At 34.9% G+C, this 16,368-nt stretch overlaps 1 protein-coding gene across 1 annotated transcript; it reads right to left on the reverse strand.

The window, feature by feature from the left end:
- Positions 1-6,952: 6,952 nt before the first annotated feature.
- On the reverse strand, positions 6,953-8,029 carry LOC112029728 (germin-like protein subfamily 1 member 16). The gene is made up of 2 exons (XM_024062418.2): positions 7,826-8,029; positions 6,953-7,630 (listed from the first exon to the last, which is right to left on the reverse strand). Exons 1-2 carry the CDS (start codon positions 8,016-8,018, stop codon positions 7,089-7,091), a joined length of 735 nt encoding a protein of 244 aa, XP_023918186.1. The 5' UTR covers positions 8,019-8,029; the 3' UTR covers positions 6,953-7,088.
- Positions 8,030-16,368: the final 8,339 nt, after the last annotated feature.

The following is a 16,368-nucleotide window of genomic DNA, read 5'->3' on the forward strand; positions in this document are numbered from 1 at the left end:
TCAAAGTCAACGGTCAGTGCTTCACGGGTCAAATCCGAGTGGTTTGGGTCGGGTCAGTCCAGGTCAACGGTCAGCTAGGTGACATGGTGCTGACGAGGCGACACGGCTGACGTGTCTAGCGACGTGGCTGATGACGTGGTGATGACCTGGATTAAGGCTGACGTGGCAATGGCTTGCGTGGTGCTGACATGTCAAGATGACGTCATCAGATGATGTCAGCAGCAGTCTTCAGGCACGTGTGGCGCGTGCAAGTATTCCACCAGTGCGTATGGAACTCTGGAATGCACATGCAAGGGAGATTGATTCTCGGACTTTAGAGGTTTGGCAGATCGGCGAGCTATGAGGCCGTCATGGCGACGCGTGTTGCCGGAGCAGGATCTACTCCTTAGGAATCCGAGGCAGCGCGTGGATAACTACGCTGAAACTGCAGTAGCACGTGAGCTGTTTTGGGGAGACCAGCTTCCTGGGTTTTGATCACGAGAAGCCGTGGAGCACGTTTGTATGGTTGGTTTCATCAATTGAAGCCTCGATTTGCACAGATCTGGTATTGAAGCTACTGTTTTGCTTAAGTTTGTGGATCATGGACACATCAGTTACACAACAACAATGATTTAATGGGAGCTGTGTGATGCAGCGGGTCCTGATCTGAAAGCAAGTATGGACACCGTTGTGGATCTGTGCTACGCATGTATTAATCTTCTTTACTGTGTAGAGATGTTTGTTTGATGCCAAGAACAAAGTTTGGCTCTAATACCATGTTAAACATTAGATCTGATACCATGTTAAATAGATAATATTATTATTATTAGCAACACGATGTGTTATACCATGTTATGTATGCTGGAGTGAATACGGAAGGGAAAGCATAGAATAGGAACACCATGAACACGAAGGTTACGTGGTTCAGCCTTATCGGCCTACATCCATGGAGGAATCCCTTAAGGGCTACATCTTTATTGTATAAGAGTGTAGTACAATAACCTGTGTTACAATGAACCTTAACATGAGTACATATAGGCGACTAAACCCTAGACTACTAGTACAAGTAGGAACGGGTTTCGGCCTATTACATTGGGCTAATATGACTAATATATATCTCTAACAGGTTCGATTGTTTTTTTTTTTCCTTTCCCTTCAGGTTGAAAATGAAATTATTTCTTTATATTCATGTTTTCCTCCATATGCTTGAAATTGAATTTTGGAATTTGTTACTGTCTCCATTAATTGAATCATAAATTCTATATGCAAAAATCATGCCATTTCTTGCACAACTGAAATATGCTCGCATTGTATGCTGCTCTTAAAATGCCACATTGCCATTACCACCGTATAATGTCCACACAAATTATATAATTAAAGTAAAAAATGAACAAATAAACAAATTAAAGGAAGAGGAAATATTTAACTTTGTTGGATTAACAAGAACAAGCCAAATTCCTTTCCCTAAATAAAAAAAAAAAATATATATATATATATATATATATGTACTCTGGTCTCTAAGTCAGAGAGACACAATAAGCCATAACAATACAAACATGAGCCAAAGGGCACAAGGCGCCAAAACCAAAAACGAAAAAACAGAGAGAAAGGAAGGCGAAAAGGGAAAGAAAAAAAAAATCAGCTCAGTGTTTCCGATTCAGAACAGGGGCAAGCGAGATAAAGAGAGTGAAAGTTAGAGAGACTTACCAACAGCAAGAAGGAGGAAGAGCTCTCATCGTGGGTCTGTGACGACAAGGTCAGAGCAGAGTCAAGACTTCAAGAGTGAGCAGCTAAGAGAGTAGAAAGGAGAGAGTGATAGATCGGGTAAAGGTGAAGCAAAATTAGGGCTCTTAACCCAGCTGGGCCAATCGATGGTCAGAATTCATCCAGGGGTTTGTCCTATTGTGGCAAAACTAGGAGGACAACCCACAAAGTTTGCTTCTTTGTTACTTCCTCTAAAATCCCAAAAGAGAATCAAGGTACTCCTATAAGAACTTTGGAGGAGTGAGGTCAAGTATCAAGTTGAGAACTCAAGACTTGGAGGACTAGTTTTTACCCTTCTAGTTATACAAGGCCAAGAGGAACAAAGCACCAAATTACCTTTCTTTGTTACTTCCTAAAGAGCTCTAAGGAAGTGGATTGTTTGGAACAAGCATTCCACTTCTTTTTATAGTGTGGGGAAGAGTATTCTAAAGGAGGGAGAAAGGGCATTTAATTGAGAGTTGACTTTGGTGCATTAATTTCTTAGGTGGTGAGAGTAGAGTGAAAGCAGAGGGTCAAAAATCCTGATTCTTCCCAAATATAGCTAGGAGGGACAAATTTAATAAATCATATCCCACACGTTTCTTATCAGAATTAATTCATTCTTGTTCTCAAATTGAAACTCCAAATGTCTACTATGGTGGTGTTTTCCCAACAACCGTAGGCTGGTTGGGGTCAAACCGCTGATTAATTTGTATTCTGGATTGGGTTTAGCCTATAATGGGATGTCCCGGAGAAATTCCTGTGGTAAAAGGCGGTGACTAAATGGTGTTTCGATATGAACTATTTTGGAATTTGGCTAGCTGAGGAGGCTACCAAGTGGCTAAGTTCACCCTTTTTAGGTCTAAACTAGACCTTCTTACCTCTGAGATTGCCTTCTATTTTCACGCTTTTCTCTCACTAATTTTGGTTCCAACCCCTACTCTAATTTTCCCATCCCTTTTTATACCTCTCTCTTAGAGACCCATCACTTATAGGATTGGAGTGGGTCTCTGAGTCTATATCACTTTTTCAACATGTTTCGTCGTGTGCCAAAAGTGGGATCCAAACTCTGCTATCGAGAAGATTTTCTAGTAACTTGTACCTACTGCCGAATCTTATGCTTGGCTAGCAGATTTCCCAGGGCACTACTTTATATCCTTGATAGAGATAGATCCTCACCTACATGTTTAGTCATGCCGAGAAGGGGCATTTCTAATTACGTCTCACCTAGTGAAGGTGGGTTTTATTCTAGCTAGTTTTTGCCCCGGATAGGCCAAACCTAGCCTTAGGATGAACCTTCCTTTTAGCTGGGGTTTAGCCCCAGATGGGCCAGGCTCAACCCGAGAATGGGCTTTCCTTTCTGCCACCCTACATCTACTTTACAATGACTTAAACCCCAATAATAAATTCACAGTAGTGTGAGAGATAGTCATGAAATAGTAAGCAATCGCCATTTCTTGGAAATGTGTTTTGTAGTATAATTATCATTCATAGACCCAAATTAACTCCCTTTTAACATTAACACTATTTCAGAATTAATATGCCCAGATTATCATTGAATCAATCCCTTTAAAAAGACTAATTTCACCAAAATTTAAAGGATCATTAATACTTTGACATCCGGATTAATAAAGTGCATGCAATTCCACCATTATATTTAGTCTTGACCAATAGGAACACAAAATGTTATATATTTTAAATTAAATCCACATGAGATGAATTAAAATCAATTGTTCATAATCACACATGATCAGACTTAGCCACATAGATGTATATTAACTGTTAAAACTTGATTTGATGATATCTTTTATTCTAGTGATTTGATTGAGGCCCATGGCCTGTTGTTTTCATCATTATAACTTCAAGATTTATCTTATGTGAAGAAATTGGAACTAAAGTGGCATTATTACCACTTGAGGATTGAAATTACCATTTGTCCACTTAATTGCATTAAATGCATATAGGAAAATGGGGTGTCTACAAGATTATACAAAAAAACATTATATATATATATATATACATACAAACACACACACACACACACACACATATATATCTGTGGGGCTAGAATATTGGGCGGCCTCGGCCCACTCAAAGCCAGGCCCAAAAGGCCCACGACGAGGATTCATGAGTGGTCCGAGGATGAAAGCGCGAAGACCGACTCCCGAGGATCATATCCGAGGAGCACCTGTCCCCAGGCATCCGAGACCTTGGGGGAACACGAAGGCCATCCCACCAGAGGACGCTTTGAATATCCGAGGACGAGAGGGCCCAGTGCCACATGTCGGCGACAGGAGAACGGCGAAGGAGCAAGCCTGAGGTGAACTGTCACTTCTGCATTGAATGCGCTCACCTAACCCCCCTGGCCTCATTAATGGGGATGTAACCCCTTGACAGGGCAGCATCGATCAGGGTGAGCCACTTGAGCACGGATAAGCCCTCTGAGGAGGCCAATGGATGATCAGCAGAAGGAAGGATATAAGGAAGAAGAGCAAGATAAGAAAGGGGGGGGGGGGAGAGCTTGGGGGAGAGGGGTCTCCTCGGACGAGTGCCGAGGAGCTATAGTTGGGGGAACCTTTACAAAATGAGTCCCTACAATATCTATATATATATATATATATTAATTGTTTGAAATATATATATATTTATAGTCAACTTAAATTATGAAGTAGTTTAGGCATAACAAGGATCATACTAAAAAATAAATAAATTGAACCAAGAATGAATAAATTAAATTAGAATTTATATCTACGTTATATTTTCTATGCTAATCAAGTATTTAGTTTAATAAATTAACTTTTTATATATTAATTTTTTTGAATTAATTTCATCTTATATATGTTATCTTAATCTTGCTCCCGAACCAAAATCTTGATTCTACTAATGTGGGCGCAATGGAGAGTATGCCCCAGCCAAGTGGACTGTGGTGGAGAAAAGTAAAGTCATCACCTAGATTAGCTCTATGAACCATATTGGACCTTTTGGGCCAATCACTTACATGCATGGGTCTGCATACCAAATTATGGGTTTGAAGTTTGGGTACGGCTTGAGAAGCTGTTAGGCATCCAAGACTACCCAGCTTGTGGGCTGGCCTCTATTATGTATTACTAGGCCATATTTAATTAAAGAGTTTATTAAGAGAGTTCTAATCCTTAACTTGAATATACGTCATGCACTTAAGGAAATAACATCATAGCATATTAAAGATCACAATATCAAAGGAAACAAATAAAACACAATCAAACATATTAGAAAAAGGAAAAGATAACAATTAAATCACACACATAAGGAAAGATTATATAATAAAACAAACATGGCAAACAAATTTAAACAAACATGAAAAATAATTAAACACAATTAATTAACCTAAACATGGTCAAACAAAATCAAATATCATATGAAAAACAACTAAATAAACAAAAATAAGAATTTTTCCCTAATCTGGATTTAGGGTGCGCACACATACTCAACTATACATACGCATGGTTGAACCATGCGTATGCATACTCAATGATGCATATGCATTTTTTAGCACAGATTCAAAAAATTACATTTTTACTAATTTAATCATTCAAAGATATAAACATATAAATCAAACAATCAAAGTAGAACCCTAAACACTAAACTAACATTTAAAAAAAAATATATATATATATATATATAAAATATCAATATAAACAAACAAACATGAAACAAAACAAACAATTATACTAAACTAACATTAACTCAATAAACATGTCAAACTTAAGTGGAATAATGTGAGAACTAAAGAAACAAAAGAGAACAAAAATAAAATATACTAAACCACAATCAGATAATAAACAAAAAAAGATCATAAAATCAACTAAAGCAAGTAAGAACACTTAATATAGTATTAAACAAAGAATCATGTGAATCCTATGTAGCAAAGTGGGAAATCATAGAAAAGAGACTCCCCTTGCTTTAGAATCATAGTTTTGAGATTGTTTAACCAACCCCTTTGTGCTTACAACACAATGGTTAGATGAAGAAGACAAAGATAATCAAAGAACACAACAATTGTTAGTAATCACAACTCAAGAACAAAAGGTTTTGAAAAGGGTTTTAGAAAACAATTTTGAAAGCAAACTTTGAAAACAATTTTGGTGCATGCATGATTCATGCGTACACATGCTCCCTCGAAACCTTGATTTGATAGCTTTGAAGGCCTAGCTTAACTCATGGAATATAAATTCAAATTAGGCAAAATTTGTGTCCGTATTGAAGCCCTGGATGTCTACTTTCCAATGAAATAAACCTAACTTAAAAATTATTTGTGGATCAAAAGGTATGGTTAAAACAGTGAGAAAATATCATTTTTTAGAATCGTTTTCAACGTAATTTAAGTACTTTTGAGTTGTGATTACGTTCAAACTATTGTTTACTCTTTAAATACCCTTGGTTGACATATGTCAAGCTCAATATTGAGGCTAGAGACCAAAATTTCTTAACAGGTACAAAATGAAGTGTCTACAACTAATACCTTAACATGTAAGTTAATATTCGATATGACTCAAGTATACCTCACCTCTTACATCAAAAATCATTAATTGATATGAAAACTCAATGGTAATTGAATTTATTAGCAATTATTTTGGTAGTCAGCATGCACAATATGAAAAACTTTATCCGTTAACATCACCGTAGTTATGCAGAGGTAGACCACCACAAAGAGTTTTGTATATTTTTCCCATTATTTTCTGCATCAAAAATAGGGCTTAAAAAAATAATTTTATTTAACTGCTTAAATATAACGTTTCTTTACCGTGTATAATTCATTTCCACATTTCCTTAGTATGAATACAACACAAAAGTCCATACTCATACTATTTCAAGAGTACTAAAAAATATTTCTTCAACGTCAAGAACCTTGTATCTCAACTAATATATCTTAGTATTTCCAACAAACACATTTAAGATTTAAACTCCTCTTTCACATTGTAACCCAAAAAAAAAAATATATATATATATATATCTTCAATGTTACCTTTAGGAATGGTTTTTGGACATAGAATAGGTACAACCGAACTCTCAACATGGCTTGCCATTTTTAAAAATTATTTTCTTTTATTTTTTGGGTCTATTCTTAATACAATATTGTTCAGTTTATATATAATAGTTCAGACATTTGTGGTTTCAAACGTCTTGGATCCAAGGTGTAATCAATATTTAGTCTTCCACAAATTGCATTGCCTTGTAAATGACACAATGATACATAAAAGTCATCATAAGAAACCATTTTATTTGATAATAATTATTCAAATGACATTACAATAAGGAAAACCAAACAAATGTTATTCAAATTTTATAGTGGTTCACCCTCACTATTTCATAGATTTTTTAGAATTCTAGTTTGGCGTGAATGCTTTTTGAAGATATTCAACTACATTCTTGTCTAGTTGGAAGGCCTTGATGAGAACATCAGGATTGATGGGAGGAACAGATCCAAAGACCGCGTTTGCTATGGTGATCACCCCAGGATTTTGGCTGCTGAGACCAGCAAAGGCAAGACCAATAGTCTCCCCTATGTTGAATTGGAAGTGAATGAGACCAATTGGGAATACAAAGACATCTCCCTTGTTTAGAACTTTGGTGAAGAGTTTGTTTGGGTTGGATGTGACAAATCCAACTAAGAAAGTACCCTCAATGACTACAAAAAGCTCAGTGCCACGAGGGTGAGTGTGAGGAGGATTTAGGCCATATTGTGCAAAGTCAAGGCGAGCCAAAGATATGCCTAGAGTGTTGAGACCTGCTAATTTATCGACGTTCACTAGAGTGACATTTGATCCGACTTTGTTTCCAGTGTTTCCGGGAATATTAAGTCCAGAGAAGAAAAAATCATTCGCTGAGACCATTGCAGGGTCCTTGCAAAATTTTCCATTCACGAACACTACACAAAGAAAGAAAAGTTAGTTAATTTTGCAAATAAGACATTTGTGTAACAATGTACTATAACATGTCATGTAGGGGAAAAAAAACCTTCGGGGCATAATTTTATTAATGTAAGAACTTATAATAAATTCAAAAGAACTTGATTGATAATACTACTGCTACTAATAATACTAAGAGTGTGTTTTATACATACCACCAGATTTGATGTCGTTAATTGCGACACAGAAGTCTTGCAAAGGGCTAGGATCATAGGCAGAAACAAAGGAGGATGCCAAGGCCAAAATGGCCACAGTCGCAAGGAAAGAAACACCTTTCATTATATTTGAGGAGGTTATCTCTATCTGATATGGTATACTATTCTTGGTTGAGTGAGGGATGAGAAACATAGCAATATTGAAATTTCTATTTATAGAGGGGAATGGGAGAAGCGGTCTATATTTTTGCAAAAACTTTGTAATTGTTCAACTCTGTCACATTTTTTTATTTAATTAGGTGAACCCAATGTCTTTACCGGTTTGACCACTACTTGGTCGTCACATATTTTAAAACCTATCAAACGGGACCTCTTCAATGGCATTGTGCTGTTTAAAGGTTCCTTTGACAAAAATAATGTTAATTTTGCCAACCAAAAGAAAAAACTTTTTTTTTTTTTTGAGAAAGATAAACCTGATGTTGATAGTATGAATATTGCTATATTTATTTATTGAAATTACTGAGAAGCTCCTATTTATGTTGGACTCTGTCCTCATTAGTGAAATTTTCCACCATCGTAGGTTGCGCATGCAGATTTCAATGCGCAACAAAACAATGATGTTTGAATAAATTCTTTAACTCAAATTGCTTGTAACTGAGGAGTATCTCATTGACCTTATCTTATTAGGTGTACTAAAGACTTCTTAATGTTTAGTTAGATTTAAATTAATGTCTAGGACCAAGTAACCAACAACTACTATGGTATCTGTCTGGTATATCCCCCCTCTTTTTTGTTGTTGATAATCTGCATAAAGATTTGTTTCTCTTTTTTGCTCTCTTTATGTTGATCCTATGTTATGGTGTATTTTTAACTCCAAAAAAAAAGGGTATGATGTATTTCGTTTAGAGCTGAAGATTCATTACTACTTATAGATGAAACCTGTTAAGATGTTAGTTTTTGCACATCTTTCGGGCAAATGAAAATAATTACCTAATAATAATAATAATAAAGTCGTATAAAAAAAAATAATAATAATAATAAGGAGACAAATCACAAAGCCCATAATGCAATGCATTGATACCCCAACCCTTTAAGCATCATATACCAGAAATTTAATCTCACAACCTTTAAATATGGCCCTTATATTTGGCAAAATCAACATGTCGGACTGGGCCCATGAAACCCAACTAAAAAACCCATTAAATCGCCTACCAAATAGGCCGAACTGGGCCCACCAAAAATTTAAACCTAGTAAGCCTAAGGCCCATGTCTGGGCCGAAAGTCAGAATACTTGTGGTAATTCTTTCTAGGCCAAGCCCATGTGTGAAGAAGCTAGCAAAGGGAAAAAGTAGGATAGGTGGATTGGAGGGTAAGAGAGTCATTCCGCATCTGCTTTGACTTGGATACATTGAAAAAACCTCTCAAAAGAGCTTGGAGTACTTCTGACACGGTTGAGCTTGTACTTGATGCAATATGCAATACACAATTGCTCATGGAAGAATAAAAAATTTGTAGGATTAACGCACAACCCCAACACTATTTCTTACTCCAAATAAAGGACTCAATCAACATTTAATATTGTTCGTCCTAAATCCTCAAATTGGGAAAGTGGATTCCCTTTTAGAGAAGCATTTCTCATGGCCTTGGTTCAATTGGTTACCTTAGACTTGAGAAAAATAACTTTGTTGGCATTAAGGTCCATTTCGTTGGGTAGATTTTAGGAAGAATTGAAAAAAATGAAAGAAAATAGAAAGGAAAAAAAATTGGTGTTTAATTAAGTGGATTTGTGGAAAGTTCACCGGTGGGGTCTAAGTGTTTTCTCCCAAAATTGAAGAGAAAACATTATGACAGCCAAAAATCAAATTTGCCCCTCCCTCTCCACTGTGTCTATTATGTTTACGTTGTGTTGTTGTTGTCGTTTTTTTTTTATCACCATTTTTTTTTTCTTTCTTTCTTTTTTTTTTTTTTTAAGAAGGCACCTCGAATTGTTATATATAAATAAAATAACAAAGAAAAATAAAATATTATTACAATATTAATGACATGTTAATTTATATAAGATGTTATTCTTTTAATTTTAATTGATAATAAGTATTTTTTTTTTTAATGATTGTAAGGAAATTATTTTTTATATTATGTAATTGGAGTGTAAGAGTAATTTTATACAAACTTCATTTTCAATCCACTCACCTTTTTCAACTAAACAAATAAGTTTTTAATCCCTCCACTTTTTCACTTTCCAAACCAAACACATAAAAGAGAAAACAAAATCTCTTTTATCATTCAACTTTTCTATCCCTTCTCCATTTTTTATCCTCCCATTTTTCGACCCCTCCAACCAAATGAACCTTTTTTTTAGAGAGTTTCAACCTATGACGTCTATTTCTAATGATAATTTTTTATCATCAGACCAAGACATCAATCAGTTTTTAGTGTAGGCAGGGATTGAACTCCAGATCTCTTGTACAACCATCAGAGACTTTACTAGTTGAGCTAACTCAAGGCAATTGAATACTAGTGTCCAACTTCCAATTAACAAAAAACTTAATATTCAGATTAAGAAAAATGAGAATAAGTAATCTACTTTTAAAATCTTAATTTTATAAATTGTTATTAAGTGGTGTAACATTAAAAAAATGATAAACTTTGATGTTGTTTATATATATAATTGCTGGCGTGGGGTTTGTGCTGATTAATGTATTAGCAGTTTAGCACCATTACTCAAATTGATAGGCCAAGAATGTATTGACCCCCTTATGATGAATTAACAAATTAATTAGCCAAGTTAATTAATTAATTCAATTAGCATGTAATACGCATGGTAGCATAAACAAATCGCCAAATAACTAAATGTAATGGAAATTAAATTGACACGGTGATTTGTTTACGAATAGGGAAAACCTACATGGCAAAAATCATACCAGGTGATTTTAAAGTCACCACTCTCAAGAATTCACTATTATCACAACAAGTGATTACAATAAAGGAATCACAGTACATTATACCAACCTATAGTTGAACCCTTATCCTAATACTCAACTGGACTTGTTCTGTAGTGACAATCTCTCTTTGTAATACACGGCTCCTAGTACGTGACCAACCAATTCGATGTGCGGATCCTAATACGCGGCTTACTCACCAACTTGAGAAAGATGTTGGCTGCAAAGTTCTTCGGTTCATCACACAATGAAGATCACGAAGTTCCTTAGTTACAAAACCCTACGGTGTACAAATACAGCAGCTTATTCAAGAGAAAGACGAATTAGGGCAAATTCTGTCTCTGGTCACAATTTGCATGAACACAACTTTGCTTCATACTTGCACAATCTTTGATAGCCCTTAAAACAATCCTTATATTTGTTTAGGGTTGTGAGAAAAGAAAACCCAAATATGCATTCACAGATTGAAGTCAAATCAGCTTTGAAAAACTGATTTTCATAAACCTCGATAGATAACTTATCTGTCGAGATAGCTGTCAAGCATCGGGCTTCAACAGTTTTTTAAACCTTAATAAATACTAGCCGTCAAGTTTTAAAATCAGCACTTCTTCACCAATTTCTTGGACAGACTTGTATGATTTTAACACTTAATCTTGAAACCTTGTTCCTTGAAGCATTAAACACATGATTCAAATGTTCCTAACATTTGAATCTTGTTAGCCAATTCAATATTGACAAATGTTCCTAACATGATTCACATATATCCTAACAATCTCCCCTTTGGTGATCCGTGACAAAACCACAAAAAAAAAATGAACATATGAGAGAAGTCATAAATCACTCAACTCATACTCACTTGTTGAATACAATAAAATCTATCCTAATACAAACTCTATAAAAATTTTGCAAGAAGAGAGTTTATGGCAAGAAGGCTTTAACAACCTATTGATAATAGCTTAATTTTGCATATTTATATAATTATTAGAAAGTATTATGATACTTATTTTGAGTTAATTCATGCATTTTATAGTTGATTTTGGAATAATGCTAAATAATCAATTTTGTGCTTAATTGAATTTTAATGCATAAATTTGTCTTTTGTAGGATAATGAAATTAAATAAGTGGATTTGTGCAAAGAAGAAAGTTAATGGACTTTAATTTTACAAGGGCCATGATGAAGTCAAAAAAGGCCAACCTAATTAAATTCAAGTCCGATTGGAGTAAGAAATCAAAGGAAATTTGCACCTAATCTAAGTCCAATTCGGATTATGATTCCAGCTTGCACAGTAGTTAGTATTTGGAGCATAACTTTTGGCTCAGATGTCCAATCGAGATGATTCAAGTTGGGTTGAAAAGCTAACTTAAAGGGATACAACTTTGTAGTTTACAAAAGTCTGAATTATGAAGTTAAATGGGCTAAAAACGTTGGTTAAGTGAAGCCCCAAAACTTGGGATTTTCTCCAAACGGTAATTCAATTTGTAATATGATTCCTTGACCTATTTAAAGGCTCTTTAGGGAAAAATTCAGAAGAGAGCTTCTATAGAACATAATTTTGGTTTTCTTAAATTTGTTTTTTTTTATAGTTTTTAGAGTTTTATTTGTGTTATGGCTTGTTAGAAGCCTTGCTAAGGTAAGGGGTGAAACCCAACCGTTTATTAGTTTGTTCTTAACAATTATTTATTGGTTTTAATGCTTATGTTTTTATGTTTTTGATTGTTTTACTCATCTAGAAAAGTGCTTAGTTCTGTATAATCTTTTCATTTATCATAGATTTCAGGTACATTAAATACTTAGTATTCCCTGCAAACTAATTCACTAGTTTTATTTTGCCTAAAATCAATCAATTGCATGAAACTACCTTAGACAATTAATTCTTGAGTTTTTATTGTTAAATCATCAGACTAAGATCATCATTCATATGAATTTTAGTTGAGTTATAAAATAAATATTATTAAGACTACCAATAGATGTGTTGTGTGTGGATCCCTAAACTTTAGCGTCTTAATATATTGTTATTTTCTCTCAATTTAAATTACCTTTACTAAACTATCAAAAATCTCTTCAGTTAAACTTTATTATTTTAATTTTATTCTCTTGTGGTTTGCTAATCAATTCCCTTTTCCCTGTGGATTCAACCTTGGACTTTCTGAGTTATTACTTCGTGACAATCCTGCACTTAGGAGCATTATTTAAGTTGCAACACCTGAATTTCTGAAACACTTTAAACAAAACTCATCATGGCATCTTAGTGTGAAACATAAATAAAAGATTGCATACAAAATATAAGAATCATGTGCACAAAGAGAGAAAAGAAACAACACATGCAAATATAGGTGAATAACATACAACAATAGATATAAATCCAAATATAATTACAATGTATGTCAAATGGTCAAAGACCAATATACATGAGGTAAATGTAAAAGAAAGAAAAGAAAATACATATAAACCTCACTACACCCTCATAGTATAAACACTCCCCCTATCACAAAAATTTCCTATGCTAACTCTCCCCTATGTATATGACTCTCATATCAAAACTACTTCTCCTTTTTGTCACAAGTGACAAAGGGTAAGTACATCAAGTAGACATCTCATCATCACTGGGCGAGCTAGCATCCTTGTCCTCATTAACATTATCACTATCGGAGCCATCATCACTCTCATCCTCTAAAGCCAGTGGAGATGGAGAGGTATAAGTAGTGAAGCCACCCATGGTAGCCTGTTATCATTCAATACGACTAACATGGGTGTTTACCTAACATAACTCATCACTAAGTGCGTCAAGGAGAGCATCCATGTGCACAAGCTATGCCATGATGGCCTCTAGAGTCACTCTACCAATAGAAGACGAAGGAGCGGAAGTGCATGGAGCAGAAGAAGTTGGAGGAGTCGCAATCTTGGTCCAATGCTGCCTTAGTCTAAGCTGTGCCTCGCTCTGTCTAACGGTAGCAATGTTTATAACATTTATAACTGTAAAATGAGGAGACTCGGGAAAGGAGACAGAAAAATGGCGAAGAAGCCTTGTAATAGTGAAAGGAAAAATGAGCTTATTACGAGTCGTTGTATCCTTATAGACATCTATAAGGGATAGAATAAAATAAGAAGGGAAGTCAATAGAAATGTCCTCTAAGAAGGATAACAAAATCAAGCACGAGGCTCTGTGATGAAGTTATAGTGAAACAAAGGAAGAAAAATGAATGTTATTACCATGTTAAGAAATTTTGGACCTTTTGCAAAGCCCAAGCAAGGGGTGTTTTGACGGTCACCCCAAGATGAAGGTGTCTCACAAAATAGAGACAAGAGTTTGTCTTTGGACATAGTCCTCAGATGATTGCAGCCAGGGTAGTCAGAATGCACTACCCTAGGAACATATAGTATCTCGGATACAATATCTGGAGTAACTACAATGTGCGCACTTCGAATGCGAGTGACAAAATAAGATACAGAAATATCAAATCCATGCATATTGGAGTAAAACTCCTGTATGATCACGAAAGGACAGGTGACCAGGATGCCATATAGTGACTCCCAACCCCGACTATGGATGATAGTAGGATGGTCAGTATTCGAAAAATCCGATAGAATGACTTGGTGTTTCGAATGAATGCCTCATCGAGAAAAGTTCTCCAAAAAGCCCTTATGGGCTTTATCATCATGGAACCGTACATGAGAAGAAGTGGAGTCAGAAGAAGTGGATGCCCTAGAATGAAAAGGGTTTTAGGACGAAGTGGATTTTCGTTTAGGTGCCATAGCGCAACTAACAAAAGAAAAAGGGAGAGAAAGAAACAAATAGAAAAGCACCAACAATATCAATATCAATATAAAGATAAATGAAGGTATGTATGCATGAAAATGCATAAACATATGATATGCAAACTTAAAAACATCATGGGCTCAACCCAATCCAAATCTACCAGCACATAACAATTTAACATAGTAATCACACATCTAAAATGCATGAACATATAGTTAAAATGTAAATGTGATGCAATGTATGAACATTTAGGATCATTTACACAAAACTCATCCCAAAAATTTCACCAAAACTTCATCAATTTTGAAAAAACAAAAATTTTTCAAAAACCCAAAAACCTAAGTCTAATGCATGAAATGCATGAAGAATGAAGGATTAAGGACACTTACCAATGAAGAAGAACAAGATCTAGGCCGAAAAATCACTTGGAAATGAAGTTTAGAGTGAGAGAGAAAAGGTTTTGGGAGGTGAAGAGAAAAGATCTGTTGAGAGAGATCGGGGAGGAATGAGAGAAAATTGCGCTGAAACGTATATATAGAAAATCTTAAATCTCGACAGATTGAGAGGTATCGATATTTAAAATGCGTGAAATAGACGTTGAAGAGCTGTCGAGGATTTGTCGAAAGTTGTCCATAGCAAAAGGGGCTCGATGGATTGAGTAGCTATCGAGCATCCAGAAACATTCTCGGTGGATCGAGTAGCTGTTGAGAAGCTATTGAAAATGTGATAAAAAGAAACTGAAAGGGCTTGATAGATAGCCTAGCTATCGAGAGGTGTCCAGCAGCTATCGAGATTTCTTAAAAACAATTTTTCAATCAAGCATGCTATACAACCAAAGATCCAAACAACATTTTAAGCTCTCAAAATCATCTCTCAACAAGAAAAATGTCTAGCACATTGATCCAAAACACACACACACACTAAACAAGTCTAATCAGTTTTATATTTCAAAAACAAGTTAAGACAGTTTAGTGGGTATAACACATGCATTCTTTGTGATGGCCAAATCGCATTGTACCTGCACATATATCAAAAGTAGTAAAGAATATTGCGTGTTGTGTGTTGTGTGTGAAAAATATCGCAAGATTGCATAAGTGTCTACATGTTATGACGATTTTAGATATGAGAAAATTATTTTAACTCACAAACAATCATAATTTTTTGATAGGGACTATTACCTTCAAGGTACATCCTAAAACTCTCACATCTCCTAAAAGACGCGCTTGCAATCATATATAAAGTATTTTAATTCTTTTTTATTTTTATTTTTCTTTGCGTATTTTTCTTTTGAGCAAACCGTGCATAGGCATAGAAGAGATAAAGAAGAAATACCCAATGATGTTAAGCATTTGACATTCCACTTTTGTTATGCCAAAGCATACAAATGTCATTTCATGATTGGCGGGCAATAGTGGTGAGATGATTATTTATGCCTTTCTCTTAGTTTTTTCTAGTCTTTTTCATCAAAAAGAGTGATATGAGTGTTAAGTACAAGAGATTACTTAATCTTATTCATTACAAATATGAGCCACAAAGATGCTCATCTAAGCTACAAATGATACAAAATTTAGAAAACTTTATTTCAATGGTCATCCAATGTACACAAACACATATTGTTTTTGTATTTTTTTTCCTATTTTTTATTTTTTATTTCTATGAAGAAAAAAATAAAACAAAACTGAAAAATAAATAAACAAAAACATATTAAACAAAGTAAAGCATAAAACTAGACTGACTCAAAACATGAAAGCAAAACATACAAGTAATGCAAAAACAAAAACAAGAAAAGGAGAGAGACAAAAAGTGACTAAATCACTTAGAGCATTTTTCCTTCCATACTTTGGA

The sequence above is a fragment of the Quercus suber genome, unplaced genomic scaffold (genome assembly GCF_002906115.3).
Source record: "Quercus suber isolate HL8 unplaced genomic scaffold, Cork oak 2.0 scaffold_1029, whole genome shotgun sequence".
NCBI classification, from domain to species: domain Eukaryota; kingdom Viridiplantae; phylum Streptophyta; class Magnoliopsida; order Fagales; family Fagaceae; genus Quercus; species Quercus suber.